The sequence below is a fragment of the Dendropsophus ebraccatus genome, chromosome 11 (assembly GCF_027789765.1).
Source record: "Dendropsophus ebraccatus isolate aDenEbr1 chromosome 11, aDenEbr1.pat, whole genome shotgun sequence".
Lineage (NCBI taxonomy): Eukaryota > Metazoa > Chordata > Amphibia > Anura > Hylidae > Dendropsophus > Dendropsophus ebraccatus.
The window spans coordinates 32,524,717-32,552,613 of record NC_091464.1 but is presented as its reverse complement, the minus strand read 5'-3'; the positions used below and the strand labels follow the sequence as shown (position 1 = coordinate 32,552,613).

The 27,897-nt window shown below is 38.3% G+C and overlaps 1 protein-coding gene across 3 annotated transcripts in view; it reads right to left on the bottom strand.

Moving 5' to 3' along the window:
- Nucleotides 1-17,056: 17,056 nt before the first annotated feature.
- The window catches only part of NLGN4X (neuroligin 4 X-linked), a 246,498-nt gene continuing 235,657 nt past the window's right edge, over nucleotides 17,057-27,897 (bottom strand). For all 3 annotated transcript variants that reach the window (XM_069945079.1, XM_069945081.1, XM_069945080.1), the window contains one exon: nucleotides 17,057-18,776. In XM_069945079.1, the coding sequence (XP_069801180.1) occupies nucleotides 17,936-18,776 (841 nt within the window). In that variant the 3' untranslated portion in view covers nucleotides 17,057-17,935. The remainder of the gene's footprint in view (nucleotides 18,777-27,897) is intronic.

Genomic DNA, 27,897 nt, shown 5'->3' with positions numbered 1-27,897 from the left:
AAGCGATCAAAAAGTCTCATATGCAAAATCAAGGTACCATTAAAAAAGTACCTGTCATGGCGCAAAAAATTACACCTCACACAGCCCCATAGACCAAAGGATAAAAGCGTTATAAGCCTGGGAATAGAGAGATTTTAAGGAACATATATTTGTTAACAATGGTTTGAATTGAATTGAAGTTATACAGGTTATATATCGTTGTAATTGTAACAACTTGAGGAACATGCATAACAAGTCAGTTTTACCCCAGGGGAATGGCGTAAACACTCCCTGAAATAAAAACAAATTCATTTTTTTTTTTTTTTTCAATTTGACAGCGCAAATGATTTTTTTCTGGTTTCACAGCATATTTTCATGTTTGCTATTTCCTGTTGTGATACTCCATTCTTTGACTTCATCTGTCTTGCTCAGCTTTTGATATCCATGTGTTTTCCTCTATGCCAAAGTAGAGATATTTTTTGTTGGTCTTTTTAGACCCCAACAATGCTGCCCTCTTCAAAGATCTAAACTTCATCTAAACTACAAGAATATCTGCATTTACAACACTACATTTTCTGAAAAATATTTATCAGGCATCAATACTTATCTTACTTATACTTATTAATTGTTCTTTAAGTTTTTTTTTTTTTTTTTTTTACCATTTTAAATAATTTTTTATTTTGGTACTATATAATTGTATTTCTTAAAATATACAAGGCAATTAAAGCTTGTTAATCTGAGTTCTGTTGTGATGTTTATTGCTGCTGTTCCTCCATTTTTACTCAACCTGCTGATTTTGCTTAGCATTATGCCTCTTACCTATGTATTGTTCTGTGTATTCTTCTTCACGCAAGTGGCAAAACTCCATATGATATTTCTTGGAACATCTAGTACATAGAAGCACTCTACATGTATCTAATTAGCCCAGCGGTATATTAATGTATATTTTATATTTCTAACACATTGAAATTTTGTTTCTATTATTATTATTATTATTATTATTATTATTATTATTATTATTATTATTATTTAAATTTGTACAATGAAATACAAATACTTTCTGCTTAAGTGTTTAAAATATGCATTTTTTTGTTGGGGTGTTTAATTTATAAACAATATTTACTATTTAAAAATGTTACTATTTACTATTATAGTTATCAAGCATAGATGTTACATATATTTTCTTCTACTTATTTCTATATTTCTGCAATTATTATACCTTAGAGGTATATTTTTTGCTGTAATTATTTTATAATTGTGAAGGCGGTGCATTAATCTTTGCCTGCAATATAAAATTATATTCATTCTGGAACATTTTATATTATGTCTCCAGGCTTTTTAAATGTAGCATTTCCTGGTCTTATTCTCTTCTTGATGTTTTTCACATTAAATATTAATTTCCTTTCTGCTACCAAGGTTTTAATTTTCTTATTTATCTATCTTCCTGCATCACATTAACATTTCCAATCTTCTAATTACTTTATCTTTTTTTTTTGTGGTAATTTTGTCTTATTAGCACTTCAAAAATCAGGCTGATAGTTCTTAATACATTGCCAAATTGCTCAAGTATTTAATTTGTTAATAAAATCTTTTTTTCACAGTTAGAAATCTTTGACCTTTGAAATCTTTAACAAAGATTACATTGGAAAACCATATAAATTAGCTTAGTAGATAATCTATAAATTATTTTTTTTAATTTCTTTATAAGGTTTTGCCTTTTTAGTCATGTAAAACTAAAAAGTCAATGGGAAGATGTACGTCCAATGCACACTGTGTATTGAATAACGGACGTTCTTGCCACGGACATCAAAATAATGAACATGATCTTTTGCAAACAGCGGACGTTTTTTATTAGTAGTTCACACAGTTTTTCTTTTGTCACCATTCTTTCTCCATTTTTACTATTAAATTCAAAGTACTTTTCAATTAAGACACACCCAAAGGCCAATTAGTGACCCCAAACTAGAATAATGTACAAACACCAGTCATTGAGAAGCAAGGGGAGGCAAGGCTGCTAAATGACGTCCGTTATTTTACACTCAAAATAATGGACGTAATTTTAAACGGCAAAAGGACGCTGGTTGACCTCAGGGAGATCAACCAAAACACCGCAGAGACACCATCACGTGTCTAAACGTTAGTGTATTCTAGAACATTTTAAAAGGAGATGAAAAAAACGTTGTGTGAACATAGCCTAAAAGTGTAATATAACAAATATTGTAAGGGGTATAATACAGCTTTCTCTTCTGATATAACTTTAAACAGATGGAGTAGACTACAGTAAATATGAATTATTTTATTCTAATATGCTGAATAAAAATTTATGTAATAATAAAACTAAGCAAAGTAATTTCATAAAAAAAAAAAAAAAAACTAATGGGACAAGATTGATTTGTAAAATCATTAAAACTCCAAGGCACAAAGACAATGGCTTTTTCGGTTTAATGAAGAAAGGTAAAGGGCAGAACTATTGTATAGAGTGCAAGTCCTTAGAGGATGGAATATGACATAGGCATATAAGGAACATCAAAAATGTATCCTTGTGTTATTTACTATTCTCCTAACCCTACAGAGTTCATACAGTAGTGTATAATAGTTGTCCTGAATCCTTTTTATTAGAGATAAACCATTAGATTACCTATTCCACTAGTATCAGGACGCAAAACATAGGGTAGTTCTGTGCCACCCCATATGGTGATATCCTTTTTAACTCTTTATGCACTTGTCACTTTATTTCTCTGTGGAGTGGTTGATGTTTTCTACTGATGTAATCAGGCGTGTTTTGTCTGTTTATTATAACTGTGCATATTCACATTCTGATTAGCTCACACTTATCTATTATAGGGTGGTATATTTATCTATGTTGTATAGGTGGGGCGTTCTGCCATTATTTGACCGTGTGTATTATTTTGGCCCCTTTTGTATTGGATATTTTAATTGTTTTTTGAATCATTTGCTTATTTTCATCATTTGTAAATAAGTATAAAGAATTCATAATATTTCTGTACTTGTTTAATGTGACATACACTGTTCTCTAATATATATATACACACACACACACACACACAGTGTATATATATATATATATATATATATATATATATATATATTTAAAATGTAAAAAAACACAGTACTTTATTGGCCATATTAGACTATCATGTTATAGTGGACATTGTGCAATCCATCTACCAAATGACAGTGTTTTATTGATCTATAAAGAAAGCTGCTCTAAGAAAGATTCTGTCATAGTACAATCAGTCTTCTTTGCTGAGAATACCCAGTGGACAAGACGTTGGAACAGCCAGCACAGACTTCTTGAGCACTTTAGTCAATAAGACTATAACTTAAACTTAAGGCAATTAAAACTCAGCATCTCATTCCTGACATCTATGGAAGCATGTGATAAGTCTAATGCAGACTATAGAGAATCAATATGAAAGAGGTGAGGTAGGTAAAATTATTGTTGAATAAACATGTATAGAGACGAGACCATACTGACCAAAAAAAAGATAGGAGAGGGAATGGAATGGTTAGATCATTGCTGGAATTTTTTGATGGGGAATGAAATTATTTACTAAAAGTCGGCCGAAAGGATAGAGGTAAGGCGCTTACCCCCGCCCATCGGTACATGCGATCGGGACCCCCGCAGCATGGCTGCGCGGGTCCCGATCACTCAGTGACAAAAACTTCTGTCAGTGAGTACTTTAAACGCCGCAAGCACTATAGATCGCAGCGTTTGAGGGGTTAATGACACAGCTGCCTCTCATTACCTCCGGCCCCGGCACACTGATGCGTGCGGGACAACTCTCACTGCAGCGGTCCCGCACACATCAGTAAGCCCATGAAGTCAGGAACATATATATACATTCCTACTGCATGGGGTATGTGCAATAGGAATGTATATATACGGATTACTGACGGGAAGGGGTTAATGTTTAGGGTCACAATGACCCATACACAGTAAGGGATTTACTTCTCTTTGCATATTTTTTTTTAACGCTCACATATATTGTATCAAATAAATACTCAACAATGATAAATAAAAAAGCTAATCACTGCAAAACATGCAAAAGTGGAGAGTTTAATGTCTCATTCTACTAAGTGGACCGCGCAAATTTTGATCTTAGTGTTTTCGTTTTTCCCTCCTCCCCTTCTAAGAGCTCTAGCACTTTCAGTTTTCTATCTACAAGCCATGTAAGGGCTTGTTTTTTTTACAGGAATAGTTGTACTTTGTAATGGCATCTTTCATTTTACCATAACATGTATGACGGAATTCCAAATATATTATTTATGAAGATATAAATTGGTGAAATCTTAAAAAGAATGCAATATGGTAACGTTTGGGGGGTTCCTGTGTCTACGTAATGCACTATATGGTAAAAGCGACATGATGCCGTTATTCTATAGGTCAGTCCGAAAACAACCACATACAGGTTTATAGATTCTCTAATGTTATAAAAAAAAATTTGAATGAAATCCTTTTTTTTGGCAATTAATTATTAATAAAATGGCCCTATTGTGATGCTTATAACGGTTTTAGTTTTTCACCTACAAGGCTGTATGGGGTGTAATTTTTTCCGCCATGATCTTTAGTTTTTTTTAATACCATATTTGTGAAGATCAGACATTTTGATCACTTTTTATTAATATTTTTATATATATAATGTAGCATAAAATCGGTAATCCGCGCACTTTTCCCCCTCTTTTTGTGTTTGCCGTTAACCGTTCGCAATGACGCTTATTATATTTTAATAAATTGGACAATTACGCACGCTTCGCTGCAGCGTGTCATTACCGGTGAGGTGCCGGCTGCTGATTGCAGCCGCTCCCCAACTGCTATGAAGCGCGCTCTGCTCCGGAGCGTGCTTCATAGCCGGAGAAACACCCGGAGAAAAAACCAGGACTTTCTTCAAATATATAAATACAAAAACCATGTAGGATCCCTTCTAAATAAAGGTGACAGGGAGTTGAGAGAGAACTTTGGCCAACATTTATTTTTTAATCTGTTAGCACATAAGGAAAGTTAGACAAATTCCTAATGTACACTAAATATGGGAAATGCACATATAGGTGGAGCTTTATCAAAGAGAGTAAAATTTAGACAGGTGTAAACTGCCCGCAGCAACCAATCACAGCTCCTCTTTCCTTTCACCAGAGCTTGAAGCTGAGCTGTAATTGGTTGCTGTGGCCAGTTTGCACTAGTCTAAATTTTATACCCTTTGATAAATCTCCCCCATAGTGCTATTTTCCTCCATTTAGTAGTTCAGGCAGGCTTTAATTTCTCTAAAAAAGAAAGGTGACCTCACAACCTGGGTGTATTCACCTGGTGTGTCAATCAGGGGGGGACAGAATATGTAGACATTACATGGTAAAAATAACTGGGGCATTTACTGTGCTTTAGGCACAAAATTAAGCTACCATGGCCCCCCCAACCTCCCCCTGCCCTGACAGGAGCCCCATAGTGTAAACATTCCCCCCAAAATGCCCCCCCAAGGGCCACCTGATCTAATCACAAGTACCAGCAGCCCCGTCCTATGTGTTGTGTATGCTACTCATCCACCCCAACTCCCCCTGGCCTGAGAGGAGCCCCTAGTGAAAACATTTCCCCCAAAGAGCCCCAAACTCCCTTTCTCGGCCACCCAAACTGTATTACCAGTACCAGCATGTCCTGTGTGCAGCATGTCCCCGCTACCTCTCTCCAGCAGCAGTAATTGATCATGTTTAGTGGGGGAGAGATAGCGGAGAACGCAATAGAGGAGCATTCACCCCGCTGCACACAAGAAGGTGCTGTTACCTGATTGGGAGTACCAGTCTCGGTGTATGAACCCACCCTTAAGCTGTGAAGCTACTGGATGTGCAGAGCCTCAAGCACTTGGTGGACCTATTCTGGATAGTTCTTTCCCTTTTTGCATAAACTGACTGATATGCAGCAATATAGAGCTTAGGAATACATTTAATTCAAGAGAATTTAAGCCATATTAGGGTTTATTTTTTCAGGAACAATTGTACTTTGCAATGACTCCTTTCAATCTCTACTATAAAATTGAAAAAATGTATTCTTACCATATCGGTGAACGATAGAATGCAGAGCTAAACAGATAAATGCACCATGGCGCACCATGCGTGAATCAGACACACAATAGGAGTAGTAGTAGTGGTGAGGAATGTGCTCACTTGATACTGTTGGCTGAGAGCACAACACCTATATCAGCATAAGATAAATGCACTCGGTGCAGGCCGCTCCACGGTCATTCAGGTTGAGGAAGCAAACCCTGTTCCTGGGTATGTTACTTTATACACTTCTTTTGGCTTGATAAAGAGGCCTATGCCCCTCGAAACGTGTTGCCTACGCAGGAATAAACCTTTGATTTTACACCTTTTTTTGTTGCATCTCTGGTGTGCCTGAAGTCTTTATTCCACTGACCAGTACTTTGGCTACCATATCAGTCAGGATGGGAGTTTTTGATCCCTTTTAATAAAAAAAAGAAGAAAAAAAAAAAAAAATCTGATGAGCTCCATGAGCTCTCAGGGAAACCGATTAGACACCCGCAGTCACCATAGCTTTGATCGGGCAGTGAAAGGAGCTGCTTCTGTAACTAAAACAGTTAAAGGCTATCTTCACACTATGTATGAGACCGGCCGTCTCGTGACCCCGGCCGGGTCATGGAACGGCCGGTCTCTGGCCGGATCAACTTAAGTACCGGCCGGGTGATCTTTCCGGCCTCGGAGCTCTGATGCGGGCGCATCAGCGCGTGCCCACATCAGAGCTTACCAAAGCACACAGTGAAGCGAGCGGCTGGAGCCGCTCGCTTCACTGTGTGAACTGACAAGTCTTTCTGCTGCCAGAATTCACTGAATTCCGGCCGCAGAAAACTGACATGTCAGTTATTTGCGGGGCCGCACAGATCCCGGCTGGAGCGTATGCGATGTGTGTACGCTCCGTCCGGGATCCCATTGCTTAATAGGCTGTGTTCCGCTGCGCACAAACTATGGCCGTTGTTGCCATCGGCAATAACGACCATAGTTTTACGTAGTGTAAACATAGCCACACACTGTATTGCTATAGATTGTTGCATTTAAGTGGTTAATGGTGTACAGCAGTGCAATATCTGCTGTCTGTCATTGACGGCAGCCATCACTTACCATCTATGAAACATGTTTAGCTCCTGAGCTTATTTCATAGTACTATAGCAAAACCATGCGAACAGTACATGTACAGTAGGGGTTGTTAAGAGGTCAAAGTTATGTTGAAGAATAACAAACAAAATAAAAAGAATGTAAAGTTCAGCTGGTGACCTGAGACTTTTGTTGTGACTGTGGTGAAATAAAAACCGTGATGGTGGTGCATTTGAGACAACAAAGCTTTTAAATAAAAAATCATCCTGCTTTATCTAATGTTTGCATAGTCAGCAGATGACCATAAACAGGTGCAAATGTTTAAATTAAAGGATACCTATCATTTGGAGTGGGCGGTGGGATATACTGCAAAAGTCCTGCCGGTGGGCTGTCTTTTCAGATTTTTTATTTTATTTACTATTATTTCATTAAATAAAATTGGCACAAATCATTATATATATAGTAAAACATAACAAAAGAAACACCAGTTGGCTGTCCTTGTAATTGTACTGACATTAAAAATCCTTGAAACAACATGACAGTTTATTGCATGGTGAATAGTACAAAACAATCCAGGAGTGGATTAAAAACACAGAAAGATCTGTTCACACAATGTTGAAATTGAGTGGATGGCCGCCATTTAATGGAAAATATTTGCTGTTATTTTAAAACGACGGCTGTTATATTGAAATAATGGCAGTTATTTACTGTTATATGGCGGCCATCCACTCAATTTCAACATTGTGTGAACAGACCCTTTCTGTGTTTTTAATCCACTCCTGGTTTTGGTTGCAATACTGACTGAAATCTACTGACTGAAATATACGTAGTGTGAACATAGCCTAAGGGATCAAAGCTTTTGCAGACCATAACATTATCTCTAAAGTGATCAGCATATAGCAGAATGTAGTCCACCAGCATCTTTTTTATTTTTGCACCTTACAAATGTTATTCCCTGTGATTCACATACCTCAGCTTAAGAATTGTTTGTCCATAACAGTTTTCTCCAAGTATCCTCCATCCAATATCTGTGCTCTTGTGTCTGCTTTAAAGTTTTCCTTTTATCAGTCAATATCAGATATTGCTTTACCTTTCAAATTCAGTCAAGGAGGTAAGCTTCCAATATTTGCCACTTAACAATGGTGATGAACTGTTGTTTTGTTCAAGTACAATTAAGTAGCACTTTCTAAGGATGTATGGGGTTTCTGGTCTCATACTAGAGACTTTGATTTGTTTATTATCCTGCAAAGTTGATCTCCGATTCCTCCTTCTTCTCTTTTCAGTCTGGTTGTAGCCAGGCTGTGCTGCTGTGTCAAAGAAGTATGGATTTCCCAACATATACCTCTAACATATAGCTCATGTAAAGGTATAAGGTAGCACTCCTCATCCAAGCATATATTAAATGGAAGAAAACAAATACTGTCTCTTAGCCCTGGTACGTTGGGTCCTCTCTCTCGCCATACCAGTCAATCATATACTTCACAGCTGTCTGTAGATGGATACCTGGCCTTGGTTTTTCCCTTTTCATTACAATGACTTATAGGACCACTTAATATGGTGGTTTCCCTACTGGATCCACCCCTTGGCTGGGTACTTACCGAAGGGATATCTGGCTTATTCTGTGTTTCAAGACTCTTAAATAAGGCTTCAATGACTGGCTCTTTTTTTTGAATATTCATATTTCCCAGGGAGCAATGCACCTAGGATTTCACTGTATTGGGCACTTTAACCGACATCCCACAGTGTTATCTTTGGCTGTTCTCTCTGAGACCAGTGATCTGTTTCCCGTATATTTCATTCATGTTATTGTAGTTGCTTTTCTCCTATGGTTTGTATTTTAAAGTGTTACCATAATTTAACAAAAGTTTTGGCATATGTATTGGCCGAGCACTTGCCTCCATGGCTTGCTGTTGCCCTCATGCTGCAGGAAATGGGCTTTATAGACTTACTATAAAATCTGTCTCCTGCAGAGTCTTAATTTTTTATTTATTTACTTATTAGATAAATCTAGACCAAGCTTCTGAGATTGCCATCATTATGTTTACACTTCTCTCATTCTCTCTGAACTCAGAACAAGCATAAAGGAGAAGTTGATATCATTATTTTCGTGAATTACACTTCCAGGTCATTCCTCTAAAACCCTTAACTAATATTACTCTTCTATTAGGTCCACACTCTCAGACTCTTCTATCCCTTGTACCTTAGAGTGCTGATTGTCTATGATTTCGGAAGCCCTCCCCATCAATTTCTTTATCACTTTGCTGTCTGGCTTTCTAATTTCCCATCAAGTATAATACTAATCCAATAGCCCCATCTCCCTTTCAGTTTTAGTCTTTAACCTTCTTCTAGAATATCAGAGCTTGTCCATGCTCATACAAGTTCATATGGAGAAGTAAAATTACCTATTTGACCTTCTTTTGATTCTGCTCAGGTTCTGACTTTATGAATTATCTTCTCCAGGGCTCTGATCATAATTTTTACTCTAAAAAATTCTCGGCCTCCACGAGACACTCCAACCTATCCGTGAAACCGAAACTTTCTGCCATTTATACCCATCAAGTTATAGATACTATACAATCTTCACTGTTCCCAATCTTTTTCTTCTCCAGTCCCAATCACCTATCTGCCAAACATTACAATGAAATCCTCCAAATAGTTTTTGAAGCTTTTACACCAATAACCTTGTCATACACCTTAAACTCATTCAATTCTATAATGTAGTTAAAGATATGGCGCTAACTATTTGGCGGGCTGTAGCTCGCTGCTAAAGGATGCTATATGGAGGCTGACCCGTTCTCTCCAAGTGGTTGTGGTTTCAAAAACAATTAATATGTATACATCCAGCGCCGCTACTCTAACTCTGGTGATCGTGTAATATTGTAGTATAATAGCACTTAATCCAGATGTGTATGGGTAGCGGATATCCTCTTGTTTGGTGGATCTCCGTTCAGTTTAAACACTAGTAGCAGTTCTGGTGATTTTGTAGATCCAACAAATCAGTCTGTAGATTGTATGCCGGGCGTAATTCCAGCATACAATCTACAGACTGATTCGTTGGATCTCGAAAATCACCAGAACTGCTACGAGTGTTTAAACGGAACAGAGATCCACCAAACAAGAGGATATCCGCTACCTATACACATCTGGATTAAGTAAGTGCTATTATACTATATTTTTACACGATCGCCAGAGTTATAGTAGCGGCGTTGGATGTATACATATTAATTGTTTTTGAAATCATTCAATTCTATAGTGTTGAATGTATCCTGAATTTCTATGGAAAAAATAAAGCAAGTAAACAGAATTTTAGAAATAAAATTTCTTTAACAAATTCTCCCTCTCTAGTCTATCAATGAAGCAGCCAGACGTAATGTTCTGTCTAGCCGCTAAATAAATGTCTACTGTTCAATACTTAGCATTCTCATTCACAATGCTGCTCCTCCCTACATCTACTTCTTTGTTTCTGTGTTCCACCATAATTAGGCTTGAATATCCGATAATGATCTAAGATTAACTTCCTCCCACTCTCATCTTTAAGAAATTCCTTGTACTGCGTCAATTATCTTATACCCACACAATGAGATTAAATTAAACATCTGTAGTTCTAAACATATAGTACCCTAAAAACATACCTTAACCCCTTAGTGCTGCAGCTAGTTTGGGCTTTAATGACCAAGCTACATTTTCAAAATCAGACCTGTCTCACTTTATACAGTTATAGTGCGGTAATGCATTAACTTATGCTAGCAATTCTGAGACAGTTTGTTTGTAAAATATTGTGCTTATATTAGGGGCACAATTTGGTTACTATCTTGTGTGGTTTAAAATTTAATAAATTATTATAATTTTTTTTTAATATCAAAAATACGCTATTTAGCGTGCGGTAAAAATAACATAATTATTGTATTCCCTGGGTCACTACCGTTATGTTGATAACAAATTTACATAGTTTTTATTTTTTATTTTACTAATACCACTTTGGCACAATAGAAGCTATCTTCCTGAAAAACTTTCGACATTGCCAGATCCATGGTGTTCTTATCTTTTGTGTTACAGAGCTGGTTTTGGGCTCATTTTTACTGATAACAAGTTTTACATACTGTATTTATGAATTTTTGATCTCTTTTATGACGTTTTCTGATAAAATATAGTAGTTCCGCTGCTGTTTTTTCTATTATTTATTTTTTTCTTTTACAGCGTGTGTCGTGCAATATTATTAATTATATAAGCTTATAGATTGGGTCATTACAGATGTGGCAATACCAAAAGTATAGGTTTTATGTTTTTTAGGTGGTTTTATGTTACGGTTTATTGTATATAGGGAATGTAATACATTTTTTCTTATTGGGGAGGGCTGGGGGAGATTTTTTTTAATACATGTTTTGGTGTAATTCTTTTTTTACTTTTACACTAGTGTACATTACTGTACATTAGAGTACACTAACAAGTGATCTTTTGATCACTGTTACAATATACTGCACTACTACTGTAGTGCAGTGTATTGTCTATGTCAGCAATGAGCAAGCAATCTCCAGGCTTTACAATGGCAACCCCCCGGGGACCTCCAGAAGGCCCCTGGGATTGCCTTAGACATGATCGGTATCCTGGACCTCAGCGCAGGGCTTCCAATCAGTTGAGTATGTTGCCCCTGGAACTCATTACATGAAGCTGTCATGACTTGAAAGCGGCATATAACAGGTTAAAAACAACCCAGAGTTGTAGGGTACCAGTACTTTTTCACTCCAGTTAGGGTTATTGAGGAGATTAAATTGTATAGTTAGGAGGACTCTGAATAGATTATGGTACATGCAATAAATCTATTGCAGACATTGTACTAATGGGGTATTGGTGTTATTATTGGCATGAGGATGTAACCATCAACCAAATCATGTCTATATGTATACAATCTCTTTCAAAGAAGAAAGAGATGGTCACGGGTTAGAGAGGGTGTCCCCTTATAATAGTTATAGCTGGGTAGGGGCATGATTGTGGTCCCTGGGACAGACTTGGGGCAGTATTGAAAGACGAATAGTTGGAGTTATGTATTAATGAGACATCTGGTCTTTAATATATGGTTAATTTCACACAATACTTCTAATAATGATTTTAAGTAAAACTAGATCGTTAAAGTTCCAGGTCTGATGTGATGGACTACTAGGGCATAAACCTTTATTATATATGAGCTGGAGCCTAGTACGAAGTCCCCCATAGAGACTAAGGGGAGTATATGTGTTCTTACCTGAGAGAATTCTCTAGTAACATTAGCGAGGGGATAACTATTTGGTGAGGATCGAATAAAAGGTAGATCTCCTAGATGTATGGTTCCCAATTTATTGTAATATTTAAAATTCACAATTTAATAGTAATGTGGTGATAAGGGCTTGAATGATCATAAATGAAGTGTGGTGCTGTACCAGCCCTGTGGCTATGTCTACATCCACTCACTTATGGGTAAGAGATCTTATGCCTACAAGATGATCCCAAGGCTAAACAGGTGGGGACCTGACCTTAATAGTGCAGGATAATAATAGACTTATCAATATAATATAAATAATCGAAACCCATTAAGTGACTCATGATGATCTATGGCCAGATCGTACATATGAAGATTGTATTTAAGTTCGTATATTATGGTATGTATGATTGTTGGATATGCTCAAGTATGTAATGTATGATACAGGTTCCTTTTTTATTACAACGAATCTGCAATGTTTTTATATGTATCTCAATTGTCACAGTTTTTAAAGACTACTGCCGTTCATTTTTTGTACATTAAAATATATAAGATGGGGAAATAATGGGAAATAATGAGAAAATAATAAAGATGGGAGAAAAAAAAACCCTATTGCATTTTTTTAACTGTTCAGCCATCAGTTATTGAAAGTATATGGTCACCTTTACCTAAGCACCCTGATGCTCGATCAAGCACTATGCTTGACTGAGCATGCTCGCTTAAAGCTATTTATTAGATGATTAATCAATGCTTATTAACCCATCCGTTTTTATAACAAGAAACAGGTTGTCACTGCACTGCTACATTGTAGACCGATATCTGCAATAGGAGTCTGTTTCATGCTACTTGCACTTCTACGGACCCCCAGAAGCACAGTCTATAGAAGCACAAGTAGCGTAAAACAGACTGTTACCCAGCCTTGTCCAGCATCTGTCCGCAGGTCCACAGTGCACTTGTTTTTGATGTTTGCCGCCGTGCATGAATAAAGAAGTCTTGAAGATACTTATGAGTGTGGTTCCTCTATTCTCGTAGTGACTGTTTATTCATTAAACCACTATCTCTCCTGTTTTATAGTCCCTAGCAATAACTAACCTAACCAGCAATGATTGAAAATATTTTAAAATTCTTACAATAACATAGAATACATAGCACATCAGAATCTATATCAGTAGCTACTATTTACATTTTCACTTGTTATAACATGTTTTCTTCACAAGACCTTCTTTTGTTTCCATGTAATCTATGTTTAAAAATTAAAATTTGGTCTTCTGCTTCTGCAGAAATAAATGTAAATTAAACATCATATTTATTAAGCAAATATTTAATTTTTTACACAATTTGTTCCATACATTCTTTGACAGTTGCCAATATCCTTGGAGAATTTATACACATTTTGTAAATGTGCTAAAAATCATTCCTCAACATCATAACAAGGAACAGTATATTAGTATATGTCAAGATCTTGGTAGATAAAATATGCCCATAAATAAATGTAATAAACATTGGTTAGTTCAAGATGTTAAACATTTTCTGTCTCAAAATTGTTTCTATACAATTAAACATATGTTATGCTTACCTTTATTCATTCTTGTAACAGCCCAGTACAAATATTACCATATCTCCTAGTGGATCATAACTAGGGATGAGCAAATTTACAGTGGGAACGAAGTAAAGCGCTTCGTTCCTACCAGCATTTTTCCCAGTTCCCCAGGACTGGATCCATCTTTTGTCCAGCACCTGGGGAGGGGCGGCACAGCGTTAAGCACACTTTAAAGCCCCACAGCCCAATGAGAGGAATACAGACAGGAATAAAGCACTTTACTTTGTTTTTACTGTAAATTCGCTCATCCCTAATTATAACCACTTATTTAATGTATCCATTATATCTAATGCTTTGGTTTCTGGTTTCTCATATATATTTAAAGAGGATGTACCATCAGTTACATCCTGTTTAATTTGACCCAGGGATAGAACGGCGCCGTCACAGGGAAGCCGGTGCCGCGGTCCGTTGTTCAATCCACGGATTGAAAAACGGACCGCAGCACCGGCTTCCCTATGATGGAGCTGTTCTATCGGTGGGTCAAATTAGAGAGGATGTACCTTCAGCTCTAGGCTATACTCACACAGTAAAATATTACCAAAATATAGCCATAATTTTGAGGTAAAAATACAGTCGAATTTACAACGTAATAATGCTCTCTGTTAAAGGGAACCATATCAGCTAAATTAGGCATATACTGTCTGCGGCTGCTGCAGAAGCTTTATAGCGGAGAAAAGCCAGTTTTACTACTTGAGCGAGCTGCAGGCAGAGGCAGGGAGGTAGTCATCTGGGCGGTTCCCCATCCGTCACTAGTCAACGCTCTCTGCCTGTCAATCATCCAGCCAAGTGCGCTAACAGGCAGAGAGTGGTGACTAGTGATGGGTGGGGTACCGCCCAGATGATTACCTCCCCGCCTCTGCCTGCAGCTTGCTCAGGTAATAAAACATGTTTTTCTCCAGTATAAAGCTTCTGCAGCAACTGCAGCCAGTACGTGCCATGGGCTGCTCAGGAGCTTTATACAGTGCTCCAGGGAACCATATCAGCTCAATTGGGTTGATTGGTTTCCTTTAGGGTCAATAGGATATTGGCCAGCAGTTAGCATACTGTTTAGAATAAAGGTTGCAGTTGATTTTTTTTCTCAAAATTATACTATTTTGGAACTATTTTACTGCGTGTAAATCTAGCCTTATTCTTAAATGTTTTTTTTTTTTTAGAAAGGAAATCTAATTTATCTAATAAATAAAGTTATTTTACTACTTTGCTATGATTTTTTATGCATTACTTCTGCTTTTGAAGAAACTTTTTCACGCTGTTGTTTCATTTTTTTCCTATAGCACATTGTACTTAGGAATTCAGTTAAATCTATCACCCTGTTACTACACTTTTTTGAGTATAAAGTTAAAGGAGATAAAGTTGGCTTAATGTCTGGTTTAAAACAGAAGGCATACATGAAAGACTAAATAAATATATTAAAATAGATACATATATTTAAGAATATATCTTAATTTATTAGAGAGTTAAAAGTAGGTTTTTAATCATCAAAAAACTTCTTTAAAGGAGTACTCCTAGCAAACAAGGAGGGAAGGGGGTGGTGGTAACATAATAATGATTTTATGCTTCCTCTTCCTGATGCCACCTCATTCACTGATTAGCTGAGCAGACTGTAATATCAACTGTACTCAAATACAAGCTTAATGCCTATTAATACCTATTAATGCCTATTCATACTGTAAGTTCTTCCATGTTAATCGTCATGTTGGCATAAAACAGACATAGGTATTAGTGTATGCACAAATACATTCTGTCCAGATAATCTTAGGATACCATAGGAGTCTGAATGTTTCAGTCAGCAAGACCTAAGCAAACATGGCTTTTCAGTGGGTAGTGAGAATAGTTATTGTGCCATAGAGGATGCCTATGTTAATATAGGATGGAAGGGACAGTGGCTTGAGAAACTGGCTGGATGAGCAGCATTTCTGAACGGGGCTTTGATGCCACAGGACTGGAAGATACAGTAGACCAGCAGGTGACTGATGGCACTGTGGCTATAGGGGCACAGGGATGAGTAAGTATAACTTGATTATTATGTCCCCACCACTCCCTGTCCCCAATTTTTAAAAAGTTTCCCCAAAATACTCCATTATAGTTTAACAGGATTCATTGGGACCAGTTTAAAAATGATTATGGTTTCCATTACGAACAGAAACCATAATGTTAGTATAAGAAAAACCTTAATTCTATATAACTATAAATATTAATATTATAATGGAACAAAGATAAAAAGACACATAAGCATATTGATACATATTCTGAATTCTATGTTATTATTGTAATATTATACAGTTCTTATAGTGAAGCACATTGTGCACTTTCTCTATAGCTGTGTACTACAAAGCAAAGTATGTGTGGCAACATTTTAGAATTTTTTTTTCACAAAGACAAGGCTTTTAACTGAGAATACCTTTTAATTATGACACAGCGTGTGTTGCAATGTTTTTTCTGTTATAGTCATACCAAGTGAAGAGAAATACAGAAGTTTGGCTTGGCCCCATAGACTGCTAGGGTGCTGTATTATGTCTCCATGCAATTTAGGGCTTGTATAGATCTGTAACATGTCTATGTGCATAACCTTATAATGCATTGAATTACTGGAGAAATTAAATTCTTCCATTGTTAAAGAACAGACCTGACAGTAAGTTCATAATAAACAGAAAACAAAATGGAGGGAACGTTTTTCCAATAAAATGTTTAGAATTTATTTGAAAATCATTTGGTGGTCTGTCTTTTTAACTTTCCATAATGTGCATTACTTATGTGACAAGTACATAATCATTATTAAAAAAATAAAACAAGAAAAAAATGTTGACCCACATTTTATATGACAAACATTAGGCATAGTGGCAAAGGCATTGCCTCAGTTCAGACAAATCTGAAACCATGTTGCAGTAGTCATTTTCTTATTATTACAAATAATATACACAAAGGCAAATAGTATTGTCTGGATTTCTGTTTTTTGCTTTTTGCAATTTAACTAATAATATAGTTGAGATATTATTTGGATCTTAATGGAAACGACAATTTCAAACATTCTCATATGCATTTATAATTAGATTCATTATCATTGAGCATTTATCAATTTTTTCAGAAATTCATAAAACTTAATTAAAAATAAGAGCAAAATATTCCTAAGGTAAAAACAAACAAAACAAACAAAAAAAAATAATGTACAGAAAAAATTGCACATGCATATCTGTAACCTCAAAGGGGAGTTTTGTAACATATCCAAAATGTCATCTTCAAGTGAGCTTGCATTATTTCCTACAAATGAATTATATTATAAAATCACATACCTCTGCTTTGAGGACAAGTTATTAAGAAGAAAACCTTTTTTTTTCCTTGTTCTGGAGGCAACAGAGATGGTTCTTGACTAATGTATATACACGTAGGTCACAACTAAAAGCACAATCTTTTCTAAAAGTTCTCTTTTTTTTCAAACTTAAAACAACAATAAAAGGTATTTTTGTAACTCACAGCTATTTACATTTGTACAAACTTTTTTTTTATCTTTAAATACAGTTCATGATGGCATTTACCTTCGTTGCCAGAACTATACATTTTAACTCTGCATAGTCAGTCCTCTGCTTTAAATAGAATTTCCATTGTGAATAACAGCTTCATAAAAAGCTCAATATACTAACATGTCTGAACAAGGGCCCCTTGTTTCTTTATGGCACATAGAGAACTTAGAAAACAAAAACAAAGCAGTAACAACAGTTGTCTTTTCCAGAGCAGCTTCTTTCATCATATATGATAGAGGGGAAAAAAATCCATTTTCTTCTAGGAGATTGCTGAGAATATTAAGTTTGTCTAAATTCTTCTAGCAGGGATAAATTCATAAGCTTTATCATAACAGCATTTTACACAATTCACACTTTGACTGATCAGTATGAATATAGGACGGTTCCTCAAGAAAGGAATGAGTAAGAAAATAATTCCTTCTTTTCTACTTCTTCAGAAGTTTTCTGTTTGTTTTTGTTTTCTCCAAGAGAATGAAAAACATTGCAAAGCTATACTCGGGTGGTGGAATGCCCATGGGGTAAATTAGTACTATTTTGGCCTCCACTAAAAGTGTTAAAGGTATGCAGTGGTTGCATACCTGTTAATGTGTTTGGAATCATTGTTATGGTATTTGGAGTCATGAGAGGAATATCGTCGGGTGATCTTCTTAGGGTCAGGGTGTAGTCTGGTGGACAGGTCAACCGGAGAGTATCGTGTGCTTGGAGAGCTTCGCACTCATGATCATGCTCCAGTTGTTTCATCTGCAAGGACATAATTTCTTCATTCTGAATGTGAGCGATATCATTTGTCGTATTCCTTTGAGGACTTGGCCGTCTGTGGGTTTCGTGACGACGTTTATCTTTTTTATAATACAAAGCTGCAAAAGCTAAAATATTCAGAAATAAAAGGGACGCTCCAACAGCTATTGTAACACTGAGTTCTGTAGAGTAATCTCTTTTGTCTTCTGCAATTACAGTAGTTTCTCCCAAAACAGTCTTTTGTGTTTCTTTAGGGTTATTTGCTGGTGTCATAGCAGGACGTTTTGTGGTAGCCCTTGACTTTACAGGAGATCGTCTGGTAACGTATGGAAATGATGTCATGTCTGGAGGTGGTACTTTCGTCGTCGTCGAAACATATTGAAATATTTCATTCAGATTGTGTAAATGTGGCACCAACTCTAACCAAAAAGCTACTTTTGTTGCCCTGTAGTGGTCTCGTACTCTCGGCTTTAAACCAATATGGAGATATAATTGGTCTTTTGGATCATATTTTGACCAGGCAACTTCCTCAAATCGATTTGGCTTAGTATGGATGAATTTTGTATCTTGAGGGACTGGCTTGTTAGGATCCCTGTGAAGAAAGAATATCAAATTAGAACATTAAAGTTTATATTATCCTTGAAGTATTTCTTTATCAAGTCATTTAATTGTATTTATGTAAAACAGTATAGTATAGAGCACAGCTATATAAATATATAGAAGTACCAGTAAATTGCTATTAAAAGTAGTAGAACATGTATTTGTAGTATAATGTAGTATAAACAATAATAGTAATGCAAATAAAAATAGAAGTATAATACAAAATTAATGTTTAACCCCTTCGTGCTGCAGCTAGTTTGGGCCTTAATGACCAGGCAAATTTTTCTAAATCTGACCTGTCTCACTTTATGCTCTTATAGCACAGTGATGCTTTAACGTATGCTAGCGATTCTGAGATAGTTTTTTCGTCACATATGGCACTTTATGTTAGTGGCAAAATTTAGTAACTACTTTGTGTGTTTTTTGTGAAAAACATCAAAATATCCTGAAAATTTTTTAAAAAATTGCATTTTATGAAATTTGAAATGATCTGCTTCTAAAAAAAGAACGTCGTAGCACATGAATTAGTTACTAAGTCACATTACCAATATGTCTTCTTTATTCTGGCATAATTTGATAAACATATTTTACTTTTTTAGGGTGTTATGGGGCTTAGAAATGTATCAGCAAATTATCACATTTTCGTGAAAGTTTCCAAAACTGATTTTTTTAGGGACCAGTTCTTTTTTTAAATTGATTTAGAAGTCTGGTATCCTGAAAACCCCCATAAGTGACCCCATTTTGGAAACTAAACACCTTAAAGAATTAATCTAGTGGTATAATGAGCATTTTAACTCTACAGGGGCTGGAGGAAAGTATTCACAATTGGCAGTAAAAAAAATGGAAAATTAAAATTTTCCAATAATATATACGTTTAGATTAAAATTTCTCATTTTCAAAAGGAACATGAGAGAAAAAGCACCCCAAAATTTGTAACGCAGGTTCTCTTGAGTACAACGCTACCCCATATGTGGGCGTAAACCACTGTATGGGCACACAGCGGGGCTCAGAAGGAAGGGAGCGCCAATTAGCTTTTCCAATGCAGATTTTGCTGAAGAAGTGCAGTGCAGTGCCCCTGTAGAGTCAGCAGAGAGAAATCTCCCAACAAGTCACTCCATTTTGGAAAGTACATCCCTCAAAGAATTCATTTTAGGGTGTGGTGAGCATTTTGACCCCACAGGTATTAGAGGAAAGTATTCAAAAATAGACAGTAAAAATGAAAAACTCGAATTTTTCCAATAATATGTTCCTTTAGTTTGAAATTTCTCAATTTCACGAGGAACAGTAGAGAAATGTCACCCCAATATATGTAACGCAGGTTCTCCTGAGTAGAACGGTACCCCATATGTGGGCATAAACCACTGCATGGGCACACAGCCGGGCTCAGAAGGGAAGGAGCGCCAATTAGCATTTTCAGTGCAGATTTTTCTGAAGAAGTTTCTGAGCGCCAGGTGCGTTTGCAGAGCCCCTGTAGTGTCAGCAGAATATATTCCCCCCAAAAGTCACCCCATTTTGGAAAGTACACCCCTCAAAGAATTCATCTTGGGGTGTGGTGACCATTTTTACCCCACAGGTATTAGAGGAAAGTATTCAAAATTGGCCAGTAAAAATGAAAAACTTGAATTTTTCCAAAAATATGTTGGTTTAGTTTGAAATTTCTCAATTTGACGAGGAACAAGATAAAAAACGTGCCCCAAAATTTGTAACGCAGGTTCTTCTGAGTAAAACGGTACCTCATATGTGGGCATAAACCACTGTATGGGCACACAGCAGGGCTCAGAAGGGAAGGAGCGCATATTTACTGGAGCAAAACCGCAGCTAGTAATGGTTATTAGAATAGTGCAGTTACTAAAATAAAATAAAAAAAATTAGATTACAGGTAATGTGGGGTGGTTACGGACAGTCTGGGGTGGTTATGGGCAACCTAAGGTAGTTACAGGTAATCTAGGGTGGTTACGGACAACATGGGGTGGTAACGGGCAACCTGCTGTGGTTACGGCAACCTGGGGTGGTTACGGGCAACGTGTGGTGGTTATGGGCAACGTGTGGTGGTTACGGGCAACCTGCAGTGCTTACAGACAATCTGGGGTTGTTGCGGGCAACATGGGGTGGTTACGGATAAACTGAAGTGCTTATAGGTAATCTCGGGTAGGTACCTGTAATCTGGCATGGTTACTGCAATCTGGAGGGGATCATTGGCAATTTGGGGTGGTCATTGGCAACGTGTGGTGGTCAGAGGCAACCTGCGGTGGTCAGAGGCAACCTGCGGTTGCCAGAGGCGACATGGCGTGGTCAGAGGCGACGTGGCGTGGTCAGAAGTGACATGCGGTGGTCACGGGCAATCTGCTGTGGTTACGGCAACCTGGGGTGGTTACAGGCAACATGGGGTGGTTACAGGCAATGTGGGGTGGTTACGGGCTGGTTACGGCAACCTGCTGTGCTTACAGACAATCTGGGGTGGTTACGGGCAATGTGGGGTGGTTACGGCAACCTGCAGTGTTTACAGACAATCTGGGGTGGATACGGGCAACGTGGGGTGGTTACGGGCAACCTGCAGTGCTTAGAGACAATCTGGGTGGTTACGGGCAATGTGGGGTGGTTATGGGCAACCTGCAGTGCTTACAGACAATCTGGGGTGGATACGGGCAACGTGGGGTGGTTACGGGCAACCTGCAGTGCTTACAGACAATCTGGGGTGGTTACGGGCAATGTGGGGTGGTTACGGATAAACTGAAGTTCTTATAGGCAATCTGGGGTGGGTACCTTTAATCTGGCATGGGCACCGCAATCTGGAGGGGGTCATTGGCAATTTGGGGTGGTCAGAGGCGCCGTGGCGTGGTCAGAGGCGCCGTGGCGTGGTCAAAGGCGACGTGTGGTGGTCAGAGGCGACGTGTGGTGGTCAGAGGCAAGGTGCGGTGGTCAGAGGCAAGGTGCAGTGGTCAGGGGCATCGTGGCGTGGTCAGAGGCAACGTGCGGTGGTTACGTGCAATCTGGGGGGTTACAGATAATCTGGGATTGTTACTGATAAACTGAAGTGTTTATACGTAATCTGGGGTGGGTACATGTAATTTGGGGTGGTTACGGGCAATCTGGAGGGGGTCACTGGCAATTTGGGGTGGTTACGGGCAATGTGCGGTGGTTACGTTCAACGTGCGGTGGTTAAGGGCAACGTGCGGTTGTTAAGGGCAACGTGCGGTTGTTATGGGCAACGTGCAGTGGTTACGGGTAATCTGGGGGGGGGTTGGGGTAATTTGGGAGTAAACTGCAATTATTACTATAATAAAAAGTGTGTTTTTTATTTTTTTGTATGTTTGTCACTTTTTGTACTTTATACATTCATTTTAACTGTATTACTATGATTACTGTGATATTTTCTATCACAGTAATCATAGTTCAGTGACAGAGACCAAATTGGTCTCTGTCCCTTTAAATTTTCAGAGTTGGCTGGTTGTGGAGCGCATGCGCACTTCATAACCAGCCAGGACGTCGAGGAGGAAGGAGCTCCAGGATCAGGTATCGTATATGGGGAAGGGGGGTGACTGGGGGACGGGGGGTTACTGCGGGGGTGGGGGGGCGACTCGGGGGACAGGACACATCACTTTTTATCCCCTGTCACCAATCATTCATGGTGACGGGATAAAAAGTGCCGGGATGCACGTGGCACAATCGATTAGCGGTATATAGTATATACCGCTGATCGCTTGTACCGGGACCCCACAGGGGGGTCCCTGATCACTGCCCCATGCTCTCCGCTACCTCCGGTGGTGGAGAGCATGGGGTTTTCATTCATTTTAACTTTTCCATTGCTGTGAACAGACATTAGTCTGTTCACAGCGATGGCGGCAGCCATCTTGGAAATGATGGCCGCCGGGGGAGGGGGGTTAGTTATCGGGGAACTAGGGGGGTCTGATCTGGGGTCTGATGGACACTTATCTCATCTCCCCCCGCTGTGGATTCACGGCGGGGGGAGATGAAAGGCGGTGGCACCAGTAATCCCCTTTACCGACGGCCGCCGCTATAACGTTAATAGCGGCGATCATCGGTAAGGGGGGGGGCTGGGACGGACCCCACACACTGCCCCAACCTCTCAGCTACCTCCGATGGCAGCAGAATAAGGACCCTTAGTGACCGCCGTAAAAAGCCGTATCGGCAGTCACTAAGGGGTTAAGTAAATTCCATGTACACAAAGAAGTCTTATTTACAGCATTTGCATTGCCTAAGGTTTGTTCAAGTTTTACTTTTCCAGCTTAATTTTTAAGTGTTTTATTCTGTGAATTAAAGACTTCTTTTTTATGACACATTCTGGAACTCCTTGCCCTTTATACTTTATCTGAATTCAAGTCACAACATTTTTGCTGTATGGTAATTGCACTTTTATTGTCATGAACATGACTCTGCTTTTATCTTTTATTCACTATGCCTCCGGATTACCATTCTAAAAGATCATGAATTCTGCAGAATTTAAAAACTTTAAAACAGCATTGCCCTATTGGCTTTAAAGAGCACCCTCACTATTTACTAAACAAGTTAGTAGTATATCCATATTTAATTCAAGATATTCAAGAAGATAGAAGGTTGTGTCTCATGACATACGGTATAGTTTTTTGGGGGGAAATTATGTCCTGCTTTTTCTAATGCACATATTTTTACTTTGATAATATATAGGTTTTTAATATTACAAATGGGAATGTATGTCTAATATATTTTGTGGTTACATTTAAGTTGATCAAACACTTAAAAACTTAAGTGCTCTTTACTCAAGTCAAGCATTTTTAAACCCTCGATTGCTCGAATTGAGTAAGGAGCCCCATTGAAATCGAGTTTTTACCAGGTGCCTCCTGCTCAGCAGAGCTGGTGATGGCTGGTTAACCGATTACAATGCCTCAAAGCCCAGGTCGTGTTTGGATCAGCTTATGGGATCCCGACCCCGCCAGCTATTGCAGCCAGGAAACCAAAAGCCTGAGGCTTCTGGTTTTCATGGCTACCATCGGGTCTCTGCGATCAGTTCTCCTTCCGCCTGACTTATCGTGTTATGACCTTCGCCTGACCTCTGACTTTCCCTTGTGTTGCCCGATTTTGTACTGCGTTGCCTGTTTGGTTTGACCCGGCTTGTTTCACTATTCTCTATTGTGTTTTGTATGTCCGTACTGTTCTGTGTCTCACTTACGTAGCGTAGGGAACGCCTTCGTGGTTGTCCGCGACCGTTTAGGGTCGACCGAGGCAATTAGGCAGGGTCAGTGGGGGGTCCAGATTCAGGGCCCACTGTCTCTGTGCTGTCTGTTCTTGCCGTTCCCTAAAACTTGGATAATCATTTTTCTCTTTGTTTCTGGTTGAGTTTCCCTGCCCCTTTGCCTCTTTTACATTTTTTTTCCTTTTTATGGCTTTTTTTTGGAGGTGAAGAGGAATGGGATGATCATGTGTGCCTGTGAGTGTGGTAAAAAAAATAAATAAAAAAAATAAATATATATATATATATATATATATATATATCCTGTTGGTCCTTTAAAGGTCTTGTCATTCATAGTAGAATAATGTTGCGTCAGTGCGCCTGAGTGGGATCCGATCCCAAGAACTCTAAAAGATGACGTAGGCAGTGTGCGCCAACATTAGATGCGATGGGGCGGGGTGGCCGCTGACAGGCATGCGAGTAAGGGCTAGGCCGAAAGCGTCACTAAACAGGGCATGGAAGACGGGCAGAGGAGACACCACAGAGGCAGCGGGCCTGGCCATGTCACTCCTGCAGCGCTGGAGCTAAAAAAAAAAAAGCTGCATGCGCATTCACATGGAACCCTGTGAAAGGCGGGCAGGGGGTGGCATGGGAGGCAGGGGGAGATGACCAGCAACACCACGAAGGCGGCGTTACACTAGGGCACGAACACTCTCGGCCCGCCTCTTAGACACAGCAGCCCCGCTACGAAAGTTGGATTTTATGCCTCATGAAAGCCTAACCTGCTTTATAAAACATACCACCAGAACAAGGTACAACAAGGTATAAATAGTTTGGGGGGGTTCCACAGTGGCTACAGAGTTGCTTTAAACAAACTGCACTAAAACAGCTGAACAATTGCAAGCGTTTAACTGTTTTAGTGCGGTTCAAAAAAGATTTCTCTCTAGTGTCTTCTGCAGTCGCCAAAATCCTAATCAGCCACTTACTGACTGAGACAGGACAGCACCACGTCAGTGATGGCCTGTCATTCTTGTCTGAGGAGTGACAGTCCACTGAGCCTATCACTGGCCACTATGCTCTCCCATCTTGGTAAGTGATTGACTGAATGGGCTAAAGATGGCTGTAAAAACCTGAAGAGGAAATCGGGGAGTGTGGACAGGTGAGAAGATTTTTTTTTTTTAATATGTGCAGCCGCCATCTCTCCGAACTTGTTTTGAACTTTGAAAAAGTTCGGAACAAATTTTGGTTAGGGAAGTTTGGTTTGTTCATTTCTACTTGGTATTCAATTAAAACAATTAACACATTTATGGCTCTTACAGTTCTATGATGATTTCTTATCCATTTTCTATCAGATAAGAATTGCTCTTACTACTCTTTCTCAAAAGCAAAGCTCAAATTTTAGGCACAAATGAATTTCAGTTTACTCATCAAATCTATTAACCTGTGTACCAGACTGTCATTAACTTTATTCATGTAATATTTTCTTGATTTTGTTATATTTTGCATGTGTAAATTTTGTAAGTTAACTCTTATTATTTGTATTGTGCTCTGGAATCAAAGGTACTTTAAAAACAAATAAAAAGAAGAAGAGAAAAAGTACACACAAAAAATAGTCCTTTTTTTAACACCATATCTTAGCATAGTTTTTTTTTTTTTTTTTTTTAACATGATACAGCAATGCAGCTTGCTGCTTTTCCTAAAGAGTATTTTGCTTTTATATATATTTTACCACCATCACCAAAATAGGTAAATTTTCTGGCGATTATAAGGTAAAATGGATTTCCCATTATTGACTAACTTCTTTTTCTAAATAGGATAAATATTTCTGTGCTAGGTAATTTCTTTATCTATATAGCAGGCTACATTTTCCTCAAACGAAGCTCAAAATTCATTACATAAACATTGATTTACAGATAAGAACGAGACGCTGCAAGTGATTAGCTGAACAGGCTGTTACTAAGCTGCAGATACAAGAGGGAGAGCCCGGTCAGCCAATCACTGGCCGCGGTGGTGTCTCTTCTCAGTCAGTCGGCAGATTACGTAGCTTCTTTCTGTAGATTGGGCCGTGAAATAGGGCCCTAACTGAGAACGGACATCACTGCGACCAGTGACTGGCTGAGCAGGCTGTCACTGTTTCCTTTAGAGTGACAGCGTGCTCAGCCAATCACTGGCCGTGGCGCTGTTCCTTCTCGGTCAGTGATTGGCTCAGTCAGTCTACATTCAGCCAATCACTGACTAACTGACAATGGACAGTTCCGTGATCAGTTATTGGCTGAGCGTCATGTTACTTTTTTGACTTGAGAGTGACAGCCTGCTCAGCCAATTCTTCGCCATGGTGCTGTTCCTCAGCCAGTGATTGTCTGAGTGGGCTGCAAACAGACAGCTGAAGAGGACACTGGGAGAGAGCAGACAGGTGAATAAACTTTTTTTTCACTTTGTCAATGAATTGATTTTCTGCTAAACTCGCTGCCATCAGTATGGATTCTGGATCCATAAGCAAAGTATCATAGCTATATACTTGTAATTGATCCAATGACCATGCTGATGGAAATTTTGCCTTGTGGTTAAAATATGTTGGAACTTTAAGCACATTGGTGATTATGCAATTCTTGTCACATGGTTTCTGAAAATGCTATGTAAATAAAGTTCTACTTATAAATATAAGAAAATCGACTTCTTTTGTGTGCTACTATGGTTGATTAATGAATTAACTTCTATGCTGGAAGAGACAAGCCCCCTTTTGAAATGTATACATTATTTGCAGACTAATTGGGTCTTGTACATTTTCTGGTTTGGCCTAAATAGGGGCCCCAGTTCTGCCTTGGATGTGTGCCTATAAAACACTGTCTAAGGAAATACATAATACACTGCAGGTCAGTGGCCCAGATTTATCAATCTGTTTAAACTTACACAGTTTTTCCCTAGAGCTACCAATCACAGCTCAGGCTTTATATCTTAATGAGCTATGGAAAAATTAATCCTTATCTCGTTGAATGTCAAGACAGAGTTGGGGTTATATTAGAGACATATAAGACATGGATATATTCTTATACACTCGGCAGTATAACTGTATGCCCAAATGTTGTCAAGAATGCATACAGACACATGGGGCCATACACACTAATGAGCCACATTAGTAGTTGTCATGCTGAAATTCACATAGATTTGAATCTGAATCTAGCCCTCAGTTTATGATTTTAATTTTCACTAACTGTTAATACATAATTTTGCTCTTGACAAAATTTACAATTTCTAAGGAGATAAGTTAAATATTAAATACAGTGGTAACTTGTTTTAAGAGTGTTTTGGAAGAAGAGATCACAGTTTTTCAAAATTGTAACTTGGATAAAGAGCATTGCTTTGGTTTAAGAGCTGCCTGTACTGGGTGGGAGGTGGAGTGGGGGAGGGACATGGTCTGCATTACGGGATCTACGGCACTGTACTCTGACCCAGGAAGTCTTCCTCACCTTCCAAATCATAGCAGATCCACTTCAGGCTGGGGCTTGCATCAGTTTTATTTTTGTTTTAAGGTTTATGCACTTACTATACATTATACTCCACATGCTGATTTCTATACTGTACAGTAACTTATAATATGACATATTTAGCTGTTTCTCAGTGTTTGTTTCATCTGTTTTACATGTTATTCAGAATTTAAAAAAATAATCATTATTTGGGGGGGGGGGGGTGAAACCAATTGTCTGCATATCAATCATTTCTTATGGGAAAATTTGCTTTGGTTTAAGAGTATATTTGGATTACAAGCACAGTCCCAAAACGAATTATGCTCGTAATCCAAGGCACCACTGTACTTGGTATATAGGCAATATAAAGGTATCTAAAACCCTTTAAAATCCCTCTCAAGATAAATGATAAATCGGAGGCATAAAACTGCTGATAATGTGCTGAATTTTTAGTATAAGAGTGAGTTGCACTGCTTAAAGAT